The 17,214-nt window shown below is 34.8% G+C and overlaps 1 protein-coding gene and 1 non-coding gene across 4 annotated transcripts in view; both read right to left on the bottom strand.

Moving 5' to 3' along the window:
• sli (slit) overlaps nucleotides 1-17,214 on the bottom strand; it is a 109,838-nt gene that overhangs the window by 4,999 nt on the left and 87,625 nt on the right. For 2 of the 3 annotated variants that reach the window (XM_008192222.3, XM_008192223.3), the window contains exons 3-22: nucleotides 7,654-7,725; nucleotides 7,528-7,599; nucleotides 7,405-7,476; nucleotides 7,120-7,191; nucleotides 6,998-7,069; nucleotides 3,322-3,557; nucleotides 3,033-3,177; nucleotides 2,184-2,255; nucleotides 2,065-2,136; nucleotides 1,942-2,013; nucleotides 1,818-1,889; nucleotides 1,699-1,770; nucleotides 1,485-1,648; nucleotides 1,210-1,360; nucleotides 1,017-1,163; nucleotides 824-967; nucleotides 613-776; nucleotides 362-566; nucleotides 165-308; nucleotides 42-113 (exon numbers count right to left, since the gene is read on the bottom strand). In XM_008192222.3, coding sequence (XP_008190444.2) covers nucleotides 42-113; nucleotides 165-308; nucleotides 362-566; nucleotides 613-776; nucleotides 824-967; nucleotides 1,017-1,163; nucleotides 1,210-1,360; nucleotides 1,485-1,648; nucleotides 1,699-1,770; nucleotides 1,818-1,889; nucleotides 1,942-2,013; nucleotides 2,065-2,136; nucleotides 2,184-2,255; nucleotides 3,033-3,177; nucleotides 3,322-3,557; nucleotides 6,998-7,069; nucleotides 7,120-7,191; nucleotides 7,405-7,476; nucleotides 7,528-7,599; nucleotides 7,654-7,725 — 2,292 coding nt within the window. The remainder of the gene's footprint in view (nucleotides 1-41; nucleotides 114-164; nucleotides 309-361; nucleotides 567-612; nucleotides 777-823; nucleotides 968-1,016; nucleotides 1,164-1,209; nucleotides 1,361-1,484; nucleotides 1,649-1,698; nucleotides 1,771-1,817; nucleotides 1,890-1,941; nucleotides 2,014-2,064; nucleotides 2,137-2,183; nucleotides 2,256-3,032; nucleotides 3,178-3,321; nucleotides 3,558-6,997; nucleotides 7,070-7,119; nucleotides 7,192-7,404; nucleotides 7,477-7,527; nucleotides 7,600-7,653; nucleotides 7,726-17,214) is intronic. The other variant, XM_008192224.3, reaches the window with a different exon arrangement.
• LOC135266183 (U11 spliceosomal RNA) lies at nucleotides 2,783-2,912 on the bottom strand. Its single transcript, XR_010334099.1, has one exon. It is a non-coding gene; the product is annotated as a U11 spliceosomal RNA (small nuclear RNA).

Genomic DNA, 17,214 nt, shown 5'->3' with positions numbered 1-17,214 from the left:
GGAAATATTATTGGCCATTGGCGGGGTTGGTTTAGGCTTACATGTGGCTGATGGATTTGAGATTTGAGAAGGTGCCTTCGGGGATCATTGAGATTTGGTTGCCGTGGAGGGATCTGAAAGAACGCTTTCAAACACTGGCTAGGAAAATTGTTTTTTTTTGTTACAATATTCGGAGGGATTTGAGCCCGGTTAAGGCGTTGCGTTGGACACACTGCAGCTTGTTGTAACTGATAATGAGGGTCGAAAGTTTCGATAAGTTGGCGAAAGTGTTGTTTGATAACATCCCGATTTGGTTGCTACTCAAATCCCTAAAATAATCATCCAATTAGCACAAAATTAATTCAAACAAAAAATGAAATACAGTCGGGTCAGTGATTTCAAATGACTGATCCGGTCCGCTTGAATTGTGGTGATTTCGTTGATGTCCAAATACAACTCGGACGTTTCCGGGGGAATCCCCCGGGGAATTTCGGTCAGTTTGGCCCTTGAACAGCGCACGACAGTCCCAGTGCACGAACATTTAGGGGGGCAGTAATTTTCACCCAAACATCCCTGATCATTGTCACCTGAAACCAAAATCAGTGCTTGGTTTTTATCACTCAGTTTTTTTACTTGTGCATTTGAATTCATTTTTGGGCAGTTCTCTGATTAGCACGTCTTTGACTCTTGTTGGGCCCGCACATTTCGGTGGAGACCCACTAAGACCTTTACTTTTCAACCAGTCGGAAAACCACGCCAGGTGGCAGTTGCACATGAAGGGATTTTGCATCAAATTCCTAAAAAACAAATTTATTTATAGTCGTATTTTTTTGGAAAAAATTACAAAGTGTGGAGTGATGTCAAGTGGTCAAAAGAGCCCGGCATGACGCAAGTAATCTGGTTGTTATTAAGTGACAGTACTTTCAAATTGTGGAGTCCTAGAAACATTTTGTTGTGTATTTCGAGTAATTTATTTTCCGACAGTAATCTAGAAATAAATTGGTTAAGCTTGAAGTTGGATTATGTGAAAATAGTACAATTCATAAATTCTGGAAGCTCCCTCGAATGAATTTTCCTCGATTCCGGTGATTTGATTCCGCCGAAGGTCCAGTCTTATTAGGTTCGGAAGTCGGCCAAAAAGCCCATCGGATTTGATTCGTCCCAGCTCATTATCGTGTAATAAACTGGAAAAGATTTTTAACCCAGTTTATTTAATTCTACGTGACTTACAGTTCAGTTGTGTAGACTGGAATATCGCGTGGTATTTCCTTGAGCCCTTTCCCGGAACAATCCACGACCGTCCCGTCGCAAGTGCAGCCAGAAGGGCACGCATTATCAATGAGACACTCTCCTGCAAATCTGGTCCTAAACTCTTCCTGGCCTAAAATCGCAATTTCCTCTCATAACCCAGCCAACAAATTGCAATGATATGTTAATAATGTGATGTATGGAAGGTTAAAAAATGAACACCATCGCCACTGAATTAATCAAGTGGAGGTGCTTACCCTTACATTTAAACTTTTCGTCCTTCAAGGCTTCAATCCGGCGCCTTTGCATCCGCTTTGGAGTGTCACATCTCGCCCCAGAAGTTTCAATTGGGTTTCGGTGGAGATATTCGGCGAGCCATTTCAAGTTACAGTCGCATATAAAAGGGTTCCGGGCCAAATGGCTGAAAAAATATTTTTTCAAGTCGGGTGTTCTTTCAACTTTTTAGCTTACAGTGTCTGGATGCTTCGCAAGGAATCAAAACTGCCATTGGCCAGCGATTGGATGTTATTATCATACAGCGACCTAAAAAATAATTGATTTCCCTGGTTTTATTAAACTCGTTCACTCACAGTAGACTCAAGCTGTGCAAGTCACTAAACGTGTCCTTTCTTATACACGTAATTTCATTCGCGTTTAGTAGACTGAAAACAATTAAAAATCGTAATTAAGTTCGTTAGATGTGATTTAACTTACAGGAGTTGCAGCGAAACCAGACCTTGAAAAACTCCAGCCGGGAGGTCTTTAATTTTATTTCCGTATAAAACTCTGAAAAGTGTGATTGTTAAAAGAATGTTGCTCGTTTTATTAAGTACTTACAAGGAGGTCAGCGCTTTTAATCCCTGGAATGCATCCGATGCTATTTTTGATATTTTATTGTTACTCAAATCTCTGAAAAAAGTTGATGAGAAAAAGTCTGATTGGATTTGCTGACTTACATTCGCCGCAGACGCTTATGGGCCGCGAAAGCTTTCGTCGGGATTTCCACAATTTCGTTCTGCTCTAAGCGTCTGAAAAATTCAGTAGTGCCAATTGAAAATGCTCCACAAAAGTTTATTTTTGTACAGATTGGGGTACAGAGCAATTATAATTATTCTCTGGACGAAAAATAGTATCAAACAGGGGATTATCTTATTAGTTTATTGCTTTATAACGATGAAAATAGGGAAAGAAACATAAATAAACAGCACTGCAAGTGATTTTTGGCACGATTATTTTTTGTAATAAATTAATAATATAAATATGGAGTAAGTACCGCAGAAGCGAGCAAAAATCTTCAATATTAAAACTTACATTTTCTGCTAAAAAGTGGTTTAAATCCACTGTTCATTACTTTAGCCTATATTTTGTTGGAAAATATTCTGAATTTTGGAAAAGAGGAAAAAAAAGTTCACAGTTTTATTTGATGAAAAAAATGTTTGAGGTTTTATTTTATTTTGAAAAATGTGGTTCTAGAAAATCTGTAATATCTATGAAAAATAATAATTGGAATCTTCTTTATTTACTGATTTGTGGAAAAATGTTTGATTAAATTAGAGGGAGCGCCTCTGGAACAATGCCAAGAAACAGCTCCACGTGGCCAAAAATTATGTGCTGGGTATGTCTTGATTGCCATACCCCACGAGGCGGTTAGCCTCATGTGCTATAAAGTAGCAAGCACCCTTTTTTGAACTCGCTTGGTCGCTCCTCGTGTATAAACGTGAGAGCGTCCCCATTCTAGTCGTGAGACGAAGCAGCGAGCGCTATCTCGGGTCGTGCGCTGGAAGTATCAAATCGATAGTCCTTACAATTCTGTGGTTCCTTCCGGAAGATGATCCGGAACTTTCGTCAGTCCTTTTTCCCTGCAATCTACAATTCCATCCGCGCATCTGCACGGATGCGGACATTCGGGCTCGCTGATGCATTCCCCATTGATGGCACGTTCGGCCAAACCTGCAACATTTTTTTCTCAGAAACTGTAAAAAAGTTTGGTTTTTTATTTGTGGGAAAATGCGAGGGAGTGAATGTGAGAAATGCGTGGTCGATCAACAGGTTGGTTGTATAAGTGATTGCCTAACCCGGCGGCGTTCCACTCACCGGAACATTTGAATTCCTGATCCTGCAGATCGGCGATGTTTTGTCCTTTGAGATGGTTGGGTGAATGACATCTGGTGTATTGGGCAAGTCGTGGCGAATGTCTTAAATATCTCGCCAACCACGACAATTGACAATCGCAGTGGAGGAGGTTGTCGCTGAGGCGCAATGTTCGCAAACGAAACATGTTACTGAACATATCTTTGCCGATCCATGTGAGGTTGTTGTTATTTAGAGTCCTGTTGACAGTAAATTGAGTTTATTAAAATTGATTCAGTGGACATCAAAGAGGAGGAACGCTGTGCGATTTTACTTTGATAGTTTTTCTCAAGGCGATGAGCGCTCTCTGTGAAGTCGGCGCGATTATTTTTAGAGCGCAATTTGTACGTTTATGTGTCTTCCTATGTACCAACTTGCATGGTTGATGATTGTTATTAATCGTGAGTGCACTGGCTCTATTTCGAGCCTTTGGAAATTTTGACCAAATCAACTAACCTGACGATTTAGTTTTTAAACTTGGGAACAGATTTTTTTTTATGTTATTCTGACTTTAAATATTTTTTGTTAAGTGTATACAAATCAGAAATTAAGTAACCCATAGCTTTGTGAAAACTTAGCAAAATACAGTGAAACCTCCCTTTAAGGACACCTCCCTATAACGGACACCTCTTCACAACGGACATTTTTGTAGGAACGTGACGAAACTTATATTGAAATTTTCCACCTGTTGCATATTTTTAGGCATATTTTCAGTTTTTGAGCATTTTTTTATGCTTATTTTGGTGTCATTTTTGTGTTAAAAATTCCAAACTGTAGTTATTACAGAAGATCCTGATCCAAAAAAATATTTTTTGTGAGCGAAGTATTTAGAATTTGTGTTTTAAATGTTTTATTATCCTAATAAGGATGTCAAACTTTCGTCGAAATACTCGTATTATTCTGAAAGGAATTATTCTAAGTATATTCATCACCATTTTTTCAAAAAAATGAGTCAAAACCAGTAAAATTAATGAAAAAAGTTTTTGGGCGTTTTTTATGTTTTCCTTATTTTAGCGCTTATTTAGTTCCATTTTATGCTAAAAAATCCGAACTGTAGTTATTACAGAAGATCCTGATCCAAAAAAATATTTTTTGTGTGTGAATTATTTATAACTTGTGTTTTAAATGTTTTATTATCCTAATAAGGATGTCAAAGTCTCGTCGAAATACTCGTCTTATTCTGAAATGAATTATTCAAAGTATATTCATCACCATTTTTTCAAAAAAATGAGTCAAAACCAGTAAAAACAACCCACGAAAAAATTAATAAAAAAAAGTTTTTGGGCGTTTTTTATGTTTTGCTTATTTTAGCGCTTATTTAGTTCGATTTTGTGCTAAAAAATCCAAACTGTAGTTATTACAGAAGATCCTGATCCAAAAAAATATTTTTTGTGTGTGAATTATTTATAACTTGTGTTTTAAATGTTTTATTATCCTAATAAGGATGTCAAACTCTCGTCGAAATACTCATATTATTTGGAGAAGAATTATTCTAAGTATATTCATCACCGTTTTTCAAAAAACTGAGTCAACACCAGTAAAAACAATGAACGAAAAAAATTAATAAAAAAAAGTTTTTGGGCGTTTTTTATGTTTTCCTTATTTTAGCGCTTATTTAGTTCGATTTTGTGCTAAAAAAATCCGAACTGTAGTTATTACAGAAGATCCTGAACCAAAAAAATATTTTTTGTGTGTGAATTATTTATAATTTGTGTTTTAATTGTTTTATTATCCTAATAAGGATGTCAATCTCTCGTCGAAATACTCATATTATTTTGAGAAGAATTATTCTAAGTATATTCATCACCGTTTTTCAAAAAACTGAGTCAAAACCAGTAAAAACAATGAACGAAATAAATTAATAAAAAAAAGTTTTTGGGCGTTTTTTATGTTTTGCTTATTTTAGCGCTTATTTAGTTCAACTTTGTCTAAAAAGTCCGAACTGTAGTTATTACAGAAGATCCTGATCCAAAAAAATATTTTTTGTGTGAAGTATTAAGAATTTGTGTTTTAATAAATGTTTTATTAAGGATGTCTAACTCTTGTCGAAATACTCGTATTATTCAGAGAAGAATTATTCTAAGTATATTCATCACCATTTTTCAAAAAAAATGAGTCAAAACCAGTAAACACCCACGAAAAAAAATAATAAAAAAAGTTTTTGGGCGTTTTTTATGTTTTGCTTATTTACGTCATTTTTGTGTTAAAAATCCGAACTGTAGTTACTACAGAAGATCCTGATCCAAAAAAATATTTTTTGTGTATGAAGTATTTAGATTTTGTGTCTTAATAAGGATGTCAAAGTCTCGTCGAAATACTCGTATTATTCCGAAAAGAATTATTCTAAGTATATTCATCACCATTTTATCAAAAAAAATGAATCAAAACCAGTAAAAACAACCCACGAAAAAATGAATAAAAAAGTTTTTGGGCGTTTTTTATGTTTTGCTTATTTTAGCGCTCATTTAGTTCGATTTCGTGCTAAAAAGTCCAAGCTGTAGTTATTACAAAAGATTCTGATCCACAAAAATATTTTTTGTCTGTGAAGTATTTAGAATTTGCGTTTTAAATGTTTTATTATCCTAATAAGGATGTCAAACTTTCGTCGAAATACTCGTATTATTCTGAGAAGAATTATTCTAAGTATATTCATCACTATTTTTCAAAAAAATGAGTGAAAATCAGTAAAAACAGCCCACGAAAAAAATTAATAGAGAAAGTACATGCATCAACATTTTATTAATTACTGTGTTAGTTTATTCTGTACATCTATTAAAAACAGATTGAATGATTACAGATTAAACATAAAGCAAACTTTCTGAAGATAAAATTGTTAAAATTGTAAGGATTTCACGCCAAATAAATCAGAAAACGAGAGCAAAGTAAAAATTGCGAAATAGCAAGCTGAAATGAGGAGTCGTCTTAATTTATTTATGGAGTATCTTTTTGCTTTTTTGTTTAATTAGAGCAAACAAGGCGACGCTTTCGAGGGAAAATCGGGACATTAAAAATTTCATTAAAGAGAACAAAACACAATATCTAGAGCTTATATTACACGACATTTTTTTCGCCGCTTCGACTTAATGAAAATTTCAGTCCACTTTTTAATTACGAGATTTTATCCGAATTATTTATTCAATTGCAAAATCTTGTCCATTTTCTGTGCTAATGTTGCACCAATACACCTGTTGCTGCGAAATGCACAAACTCTGTTTGCCATTATCCTTCCGTATATAATAAATTCCTGTCCACAATGTGTCCTTTTATTGCGTTATGTTTCATCCGCGGACGTAAACCAGCTTTAACCCGATAAATGAAAACTCATGTAATTTTAATACAAGTAAATCGATTCGAATAAATCGAAACTCGGCCGCATTTTGCCGGTAATATGAGATTTTTATTGGTATATTTGCCCCGATGATGGAATTTATCGACTGAAACTCCCGCTTTTGCTGAATTATACCCGCGATGAGTTGATCACGTTTTAGTGGTCTCTTAGGCGCATTTGCGCGGTTTTACCTGACCTAAACAGACCACAACGCCATATTCCGGTAGCCAGAGATGATGTATTCCACCACCGAATTACCATAAACACACAAATCATCTTCTACGTGAACATTTTCAGGAATTCGATACTCACAAAATTTCGAGGTCCTTGAAGCTCCTCAAAGCCTGGTCGTCGATGCATGTAATTCGGTTATTGTCAAGTTGTCTGAAAATTGCAATTGGAATTCCTGAAATTCGCAATAATGAATAACTCACAGATTTTTTATCGCCGTGATGCCCCTCAGGGTCTTCCGCCCGATCACCGAGATCAAGTTATGGCTGATGTCCCTGGAAAAAAATCACCTTAATATTGACGTTAATCGCGCTGTGTCGAAGATGAATTACGCAAAATCAAAGTACGGCAAGTGCGAAATTAGCATAATTAGGGTAGCTGATCATGCAATGGCGCGCAATAAAGAGAGGCCGGAGCAGGAAGTAAGTCAGCAGTGATTGATTAATAAGTGAAATAATGAGAGGTTTTTTGCGCTTCTTTGTACTTACAATCGAAATAAATTAGGCGTAGTGGAAAACAGGTTGTCTGGAATGTGCCGTATATAATTTCCATTTAGCCGTCTACAAAGAAACAATTTAGCAAGAGTTTTCCCGTCATTATTCGCCACTTACAATCGTTCTAAATTGACAAGATCCTGAAAAGCGTCTCTTTCAATTGTATGGATCTGGTTGTCGGTGAGTTGCCTGAAATTTCAGCCACCGATGACCCGCCAAGCCCACACTTTCAAAACTACTTACAGGATCCGGAGCTTCCCCAGGTCCTGGAAATCCGACTCGAACAGCACGGTGATGTTGTTTCCTTGTAAATCCCTGAAACAAGCGGAAACTCATCGTTATTCCCGTCACAATTAAAATAAAAATCAAATTCTGGGGCCATTTCGTTCAATTAATTCGGTTTTGACGGAATAATTGGATTAAACGCGCGTTGGTGGAGTGTAAAATGGACTTTATGGCCGGCTGCTGGAAGGGCACTTCTTATGCAGTTGGTATTCTTGACATGGCTCCCCTTTATTCAATTAAATCCCTCAATCAAATGCTTCGCCGTGTTGCTGTGCACAATCAAGTCCGTATTTTCAGGATAAATCGCGCCAATCTTTATGCAACAATGTTTCAGGGAAACTTTCAAGAATTCATTAATATTGCATGAATGCGTCACGGCCTTGATCGATTGCCGCGATTAATAATCACAAATTCCCGGGTTTAATTAAAAAAATCGCCGATATTTTTGTCACAAATAGTGGTGAGAAAACTGAGTTTAAGGTGCTCGAGCGGCCGGTTGATTTGATTAGAATTTAATAATTTAATAAAAGGCACAGAGCAGTTTGGGCGGATTAATTACGGTCTATTCAGCAACAATAAATCATAAGCGACGTAATTGGCTTAACAAAACGAGCAGGATTGATGTTTGTTTTAGCAAGGGGTTTTGAACTTCAAACGTTTGGTCAACGGAAAACATAATACGTTTTGAATGCACCGGACAAACGATTTTAATTTTCGAGCAAACACAACAGCTTTGTGTTAATTTTTAGTTTGAAAACGTAAACATTACATCATAAAACGTACGGCTTGTTAGCAGCTGGGCCTAAGTACATATTTTGGGCTTTTTCACGTGAATTTGATTTCTCCCGGAGCAATTAGAACAAAACAGCCAGACTGTAATTTATTTAAATCGGTATTAATTAAACTTATATCCGATCTGTCGTAATCCGGGAGATAAAACTCCGCTTGTATGTGAGAACGTTCCTAATGGCTTCGATTAAGTTGACATTCGCGTGGGAATAATCACGGATTGCAAATATTAAATGCAATAAACTTGTAAATAGACAGTAAGGCGTTTTATTTGCCATGCATACAAACCATTGGAAGTGTAGCATTCAATTGAAATAAGATTTTCCCGACACGCCTTCAGGTGAAAGGGAAATTTGGCTCAGAATACGGCCACTATTTTTCCCAAATCGTCCGTAAATCCGAAACAAACTTCATAAATTATTATAATAATCTTCCGGTAGGAAAAGTTTCGAGACAAGCATTTTTCCTATCGCAGGAACTGCAGCAAATATGTCGAGACAGCGAGATAAATGGCCATTCTATTATTGATTTTGAGTTAAAAAATTTGCTCTGATATTTCAAAAAAACAAATAATTCATTGGACATTATTTTATTTAACTTCAAATGGACGTTATAAAGTTTGTTTTGGCGTAAATTGAATATGTGCACCCAAACACAGGATGAATAGTAAATCAATGTTATCACAAATTAGATTATATTTTTCCGGTTTTTTATTTTACATTTTCGATCTGCATGATTAAATTTTTCAACGAATAATCTGATTAACTGGCAATATAAATATAAATCCATTTTTCAAATCTTCCGTTACACCAAGCAAACAATAAACACCTAGTTGTGATTCCACAAGAGGCGTGAATCTTTTTCTGTTATAAATGAGACTGACATGTTCGCATATTTATAAGTTCTTGACGTTCAGGAGGACAAACTTGCAATGGTTTTTTACGAGCAAATAGTTTTACCGTACAAACGTGCAGCTCATAAAATACATTTCCATAGTAGGTAATTTTGTGTCATTTAAAATGTGCAGTTAGTTGGTACATATTTCGCAGCCGTCACCCAGGTGTGCATAAAGTCTCAAACTTTATTATCCATAATTTGATTTGACAGTTATGTTCATTGTTTAGTTTCTTTGGAAGCTTATTATTTATAGAAAAACAAGTCCTTAATGACAATGTAACAGTAAAGTCGTTATTGACTCGGGTTAAAAATTAAGAGACGGGCGTTTCCGACCTGTCTTCGCTATTCAAACGTCATTAATTTTGCTTTCGACAGGAATTCCGGTGATTCCCAGGAATTAAATCATCGTAAAAGTAATGAATTTGAAGTTCTAGCTGGGATGGCGTTCAAATTAGTTTTATGTGTGATTATAAAATTTATTGTACGAGCATGGCATGTGTTCATTGTAGAAGTTTGGTTGTGTTTTACATTTTTCTCTCAATTTATACCGCTAATTCATAGTGAAACTTTTAATGCTTATTTTCGAGTGGATAATTTTCCTATAGTATTATTCGAATGAAAGTTTCTCTTGTTTGGCCGCTGAAAAACACGAAATTAAAATAAAATCGAATGAAAAGTGTGTTGAGTGACGGTAATTGTGGCTGAAATGACAGACATACATTAATGAATGATGTAGGCATTTGAAAGCGAGGTTGATTGATTGGCACTTACATTAATTTTAATAATAAAGAAATCATTTCATAAAAATAAATTTACTTGCGTAAAAATAAAACGCGAATTATCGTCGTGTAAAGCTATCTTCGAAAGCGTCCCAGAAAATCGCTTTATTTCTTAATTTCGAGGGCTGCATTTTCCCACAACGCGTCGCGATAAAAATGCAAATTTCTCGAGCGAACCTATCCAAAAATAAAACTCTGTTTCGTCGCGTTTAAATTCAATCAGATAAAAACCCTTTTAGGCAAATAAATGTTGTAAAAATTAAGTCGTCCAATATTTCGTGAGAAATAATCATTTGTGGCGCCTACAATGTTTATGTAAATCCCCGGATAATCACGCGCAACCGGATTTTTGACCGACATTCACAAAATAATCAAACTACAAGTTTTTGCTGAAAATTTTGCGAAATGTTTGTGTTTAATCATTATTAAAAAATAATCGAACAATTTATCCACGATTTTTGAACCCAAGTGTAATAGAGAACTTGAAATTTTCTTAGAAAACAGCGAAATTCTAGTTGGGTTGGCCGACATTTACAAAATAATCAAACACCAATTTTTTGCTCAGTTTTAATCGCCTTATGATTGGCCCGTTTTGCAGTTGGGAGTGCAATCCCCTCCCCGATACCCAATGACAAACGCTTCAATCGTCTTGCAGTTTTTTGTGCACCAGATAAACAAGTAGGAGGTGATTTTTATATTTTTATTGGCCAATTACTCATTCCTAGGACAAATGAAACCAGTTCTAGAGCCGTTCTTTCTCACCACTTTGAATGCGAATAAAATGGTCGGCTTAGATTTTTAGATAATTTGATTTTTTTAAGGAAAACACTTTTTAATTTATAAAAAAAAACTTTAAGAATCTTAGAAAAGGACTTTCACACAACTAATTAAAATCTACACGGTCGGTTTGGAAAAATTATAACAATTACAATAAATAAATTTTTAAAATCAAAATTAACAATTGGTGAACACTGGAATTTTGACACTTCCACGTAAAATATTTTTTGATTCCAAAATCAAGGCTGATACAAAAATTGTTTAAAATCAAAAAAGAATTTAATATAGAATTAGAGAATGTATATTTTCAAAAATTAAGTTCATAAACTGACAAAGGACCTTTAACGCTGTCAAACTATAAAAACTCAAAAAAAAAATTGAGACTGAAATAAACAAGTAGGAGGTGATTTTTATATTTTTATTGGTCAATTACTCATTCCTAGGACAAATGAGGCACTAGTGGGGCACAGAAGTGGATTTCGCCTTTACAGCCAATTATGCTTATTATTTGAAATAATTTAATTTTTTGATGAAAACATTTTTTTTTAATTTCTTATACAGAAAAGTAAGAGTATACTTTCACGGAAAAAATCAAAGATATCACACTGGAGGAAGGCCTGTTTCTCCTTTGGTGCACAAAAATGTGGCTATTTCCTCAAGTTGTGCGTTTATTGGCCGATGCGCTCGCACAATTGTTTAATTAATCTGCGATGTAGGGTCGGAGATACGATCTCGAAAATCCTCAATTTCTATTTGGAGACATCTTGTGGTTAGGTCGTAGCGGTCGTTACGACCTAAGTGGCAATAATCCGCATCCAATCCTTTAGAATTTCAGATATCGCGAAACTCATCCAATTATTTCGCGAAAACATTGCGACCATAAAAATCACAACACGCTCAAATCACAGCATCGCCTCGTTACAAACTTTATGGATGGTTAGACCCTGAGTTAGTAGACAACTAGTGAGAGTAGCGAAAAAGCTACGATTTATTCTCATCATCAATAACACTAGAAAGTTTCATGCGCAATAATAAGCCCAACATAAATGTTAACGGACGAGAATTTGAATATTACGAGTGTTGGGGTTTTTCAACCGATGAATTGTGAGGGGCGTAACTTTAAAAATAGCCCCGAAGATTCCTTACAACTTATGGAAGTCTTAGAAGTTGTGTAAGTCTCGTTCCTCGAGCTCTAATTCGAGCTATTGAGTGTGTTTGGTGTGAGACCCGAGGCTCTTTGCTCCCTCTGTAACCACAATCAGGAACTTTGCCTTCGAAAGAGGATTACAAAACATCAATAGACAATGCAAGAATCGGGAAAATTTTCGATGCAAAAATAAAAACACTTGAATGGCGGGCCGTAAACGTCCTAATGGCCGGGTATTTTTGACACGCAATGGATGTAACGTGACCGGACTGCGAATGAGTCGGTGCTGCAATAAAATGCCTTGCCACTATGTGAATATGACCGTTCCGAAACCCTTTCCATGTAAATTGTACGTACAACAGGACAGTTTCGTATAAAATATGCCTTATTTGATTACCGGTTGAAATAAAATGCTTACATTCGCTGCGTTTGTCGCGGCTGATTTACGACTCGTTGAAAGCTCCTTTTTTCGCCAAAATTGACAAAGACGGATGCTCCTAAAACAACACTGAATATTCCTGATTAATTGCTCTCGAGAGATAACAAAACGGAATTTTTCTCCGATCAGTGGAGTGACTAGTCTTCGCCTTCGATTTACGCAAATTGGCGCCTCTTGCTTTTGCCCCAAATCGCTGCATCATGCACTTTAAGTGATAGTGGTCAGAGTTTTTCCAGAGAAAGCCAGTAACTGAGCTAAGGGATAATTAAAATCATTTTCATGTCAGTCCGTTCGTTGTTGGAAGTTTTGTGTATTATTAGGGATTTTTTCGAATTTCGTATTCCGATATTGGCATAGATATCGTGTCTTGTAGGTGTAATTGTAAGATAATTGCATGTTAATGTGAAAGTTGGATAATTGCAGCAGTGATAAATATAGCGGGACTTGGCAATTTCGAGATTAGTAGAAACTCGTGGACGTAAAATTGTTGAAATATGATTGTGGACGGAGATGCTTCTAAACTTATCTTACATTCTTTTAATTCTGTAATTTAACAGAAATTTCTAAATAATTTTAGTAATGGTGAAGAATAAAGTCGTCCACTACGAAATGGCTATCTGCCCTAATTTTAATAAAAAAAATTAAATTTTTTATCTTGTGAAAAATTGATATAATATGTGTAATGAGTCGTAGCATCTACTAGAACAAACCGCATTGCTCTACGACTTTTAATTTTTCAGTTATGAATTTTTTTGTTGGATAAAATTTTCCACTATGACAATGGCTACCCTAAATTTAGGCAAAAAATTTTAACTTTTTTTTAATTTTTTTTATTTTCTCATTTACGGCTAAACTATTCAAAAAGTGGAACTGTTTTGATCCATACCTATGCAAAATGATCCGGGGAATCGATTGGCATCGAGAAAATTGACAAATTCGAAATAGTTTTTTAGTTATGAATTTTTTAAAATTTTACCAATTTTTGCATTTAGCAGCAGTTTGCTCGAAAACTATTAGTCGGAGAACAATAATCTTTTTTGAAAAAAATAGATAGTTTAAAGAGCTTTCCAACGATAATACACTTCATGGGGTTATCTCTAATAGTTCCGGAGCTATTGCTTGAGAAATGTTCCGGGTACCCAAAACCGACAAAAACTGTGACGAAAATTGAAAAAATCAAACATCAAAAAATCGAACATATGGACTTTTTGTGGACTTTTAACAACTTTTGTGGGTTGTTAAGACATGTAGAAGTCCATAAAAATTTACTGGAGTGAGCTTAAAAAAAATTTTTTTTTTCACCTCTTTGAAGGTACGTGTATTTTACTCAGGAAATTTTAGCAAAAAAATTGAAAATTTTAAATCTCGTGAAAAGTTGGTATAATACAGAAAATGAGCCGCTGAATTCAATGGAACAAACCGCATTGCTCTACGACTTTTAGTTTTCGAGTTATGAATTTTTTTGTTGGATAAAATTTTCCACTATGACAAATGGCTACCCTAAATTTAGGCAAAAAATTTTAAATTTTTAATTCTTGTGAAAAATTGATATAATATGTAAAATGAGCCGTAGAATTCAATCGAACAAACCGCAATGCTCTACGACTTTTAGTTTTTTTTTTATGAATTTTTTTAGTGAAAAACTTTGATCGCCTCTGTAGCCGGAACCGTTGCCCGGAGCGGCTCCGGGTTTAGACGAAAAAATAGCTAAAATTAAGCGCTATCAGATGGTTTTTTGTTCGTTGCTCTAAGTCTTACAGTTTCCGAGAAAAACGCAAAAAAAGGTTTCCATTTTCACTTTTTTTCAATTTTCAATCGCTAATTACGGCGAAACTATTAGAGTTATCGAGAAACGGAAAATTGGAGGACAACCGGAATAAAAAACTCTACAAAATGGCATAGGACTCAAGGCGATATCTCGCAAAAAATTTTTCAATTTTCAAACGCCGATTACGGCCAAACTAAAAGAGCTAGAAGAAAACGGTTTGTTCCATCGTAAAGAGCACATCAAAATCTATAAGATAGAATCGGTTTTATTTGATTTTGAGACACTTTAAAAATTGACCGATTTTAAGGGGGGGGTGTTAACTTTTTTTTAATTTTTTTTTATTTTCTCATTTACGGCTAAACTATTCTAAAAAGTGGAACTGTTTTGATCCATACCTATGCAAAATGATCCGGGGAATCGATTGGCATCGAGAAAATTGCCAAATTCCCAATAGTTTTTTAGTTATGAATTTTTTAAAATTTTACCAATTTTTGCATTTAGCAGCAGTTTGCTCGAAAACTATTAGTCGGAGAACAATAATCTTTTTTGAAAAAAAATAGATAATTTAAAGAGCTTTCCAACGATAATACACTTCATGGGGTTATCTCTAATAGTTCCGGAGCTATTGCTTGAGAAATGTTCCGGGTACCCAAAACCGACAAAAACTGCGACGAAAATTGAAAAAATCAAACATCAAAAAATCGAACATATGGACTTTTTGTGGACTTTTAACAACTTTTGTGGGTTGTTAAGACATGTAGAAGTCCATAAAAATTTACTGGAGTGAGCTTAAAAAAAATTTTTTTTTTCACCTCTTTGAAGGTACGTGTATTTTACTCAGGAAATTTTAGCAAAAAAATTGAAAATTTTAAATCTCGTGAAAAGTTGGTATAATACAGAAAATGAGCCGCTGAATTCAATGGAACAAACCGCATTGCTCTACGACTTTTAGTTTTCGAGTTATGAATTTTTTTGTTGGATAAAATTTTCCACTATGACAAATGGCTACCCTAAATTTAGGCAAAAAATTTTAAATTTTTAATTCTTGTGAAAAATTGATATAATATGTAAAATGAGCCGTAGAATTCAATCGAACAAACCGCAATGCTCTACGACTTTTAGTTTTTTTTTTATGAATTTTTTTAGTGAAAAACTTTGATCGCCTCTGTAGCCGGAACCGTTGCCCGGAGCGGCTCCGGGTTTAGACGAAAAAATAGCTAAAATTAAGCGCTATCAGATGGTTTTTTATTCGTTGCTCTAAGTCTTACAGTTTCCGAGAAAAACGCAAAAAAAGGTTTCCATTTTCACTTTTTTTCAATTTTCAACCGCCAATTACGGCGAAACTATTAGAGTTATCGAGAAACGGAAAAATGGAGGACAACCGGAATAAAAAACTCTACAAAATGGCATAGGACTCAAGGCGATATCTCGCAAAAAATTTTTCAATTTTCAAACGCCGATTACGGCCAAACTAAAAGAGCTAGAAGAAAACGGTTTGTTCCATCGTAAAGAGCACATCAAAATCTATAAGATAGAATCGGTTTTATTTGATTTTGAGACACTTTAAAAATTGACCGATTTTAAGGGGGGGGTGTTAACTTTTTTTTAATTTTTTTTATTTTCTCATTTACGGCTAAACTATTCTAAAAAGTGGAACTGTTTTGATCCATACCTATGCAAAATGATCCGGGGAATCGATTGGCATCGAGAAAATTGCCAAATTCCCAATAGTTTTTTAGTTATGAATTTTTTAAAATTTTACCAATTTTTGCATTTAGCAGCAGTTTGCTCGAAAACTATTAGTCGGAGAACAATAATCTTTTTTGAAAAAAATAGATAATTTAAAGAGCTTTCCAACGATAATACACTTCATGGGGTTATCTCTAATAGTTCCGGAGCTATTGCTTGAGAAATGTTCCGGGTACCCAAAACCGACAAAAACTGCGACGAAAATTGAAAAAATCAAACATCAAAAAATCGAACATATGGACTTTTTGTGGACTTTTAACAACTTTTGTGGGTTGTTAAGACATGTAGAAGTCCATAAAAATTTACTGGAGTGAGCTTAAAAAAAATTTTTTTTTTCACCTCTTTGAAGGTACGTGTATTTTACTCAGGAAATTTTAGCAAAAAAATTGAAAATTTTAAATCTCGTGAAAAGTTGGTATAATACAGAAAATGAGCCGCTGAATTCAATGGAACAAACCGCATTGCTCTACGACTTTTAGTTTTCGAGTTATGAATTTTTTTGTTGGATAAAATTTTCCACTATGACAAATGGCTACCCTAAATTTAGGCAAAAAATTTTAAATTTTTAATTCTTGTGAAAAATTGATATAATATGTAAAATGAGCCGTAGAATTCAATCGAACAAACCGCAATGCTCTACGACTTTTAGTTTTTTTTTTATGAATTTTTTTAGTGAAAAACTTTGATCGCCTCTGTAGCCGGAACCGTTGCCCGGAGCGGCTCCGGGTTTAGACGAAAAAATAGCTAAAATTAAGCGCTATCAGATGGTTTTTTGTTCGTTGCTCTAAGTCTTACAGTTTCCGAGAAAAACGCAAAAAAAGGTTTCCATTTTCACTTTTTTTCAATTTTCAATCGCTAATTACGGCGAAACTATTAGAGTTATCGAGAAACGGAAAAATGGAGGACAACCGGAATAAAAAACTCTACAAAATGGCATAGGACTCAAGGCGATATCTCGCAAAAAATTTTTCAATTTTCAAACGCCGATTACGGCCAAACTAAAAGAGCTAGAAGAAAACGGTTTGTTCCATCGTAAAGAGCACATCAAAATCTATAAGATAGAATCGGTTTTATTTGATTTTGAGACACTTTAAAAATTGACCGATTTTAAGGGGGGGGTGTTAACTTTTTTTTAATTTTTTTTATTTTCTCATTTACGGCTAAACTATTCTAA

Source organism: Tribolium castaneum, chromosome 4 (genome assembly GCF_031307605.1).
Source record: "Tribolium castaneum strain GA2 chromosome 4, icTriCast1.1, whole genome shotgun sequence".
Taxonomy (NCBI): domain Eukaryota; kingdom Metazoa; phylum Arthropoda; class Insecta; order Coleoptera; family Tenebrionidae; genus Tribolium; species Tribolium castaneum.
Note: the sequence above shows the minus strand (reverse complement) of the source record. Positions and strands in the feature narration are given on the sequence as shown.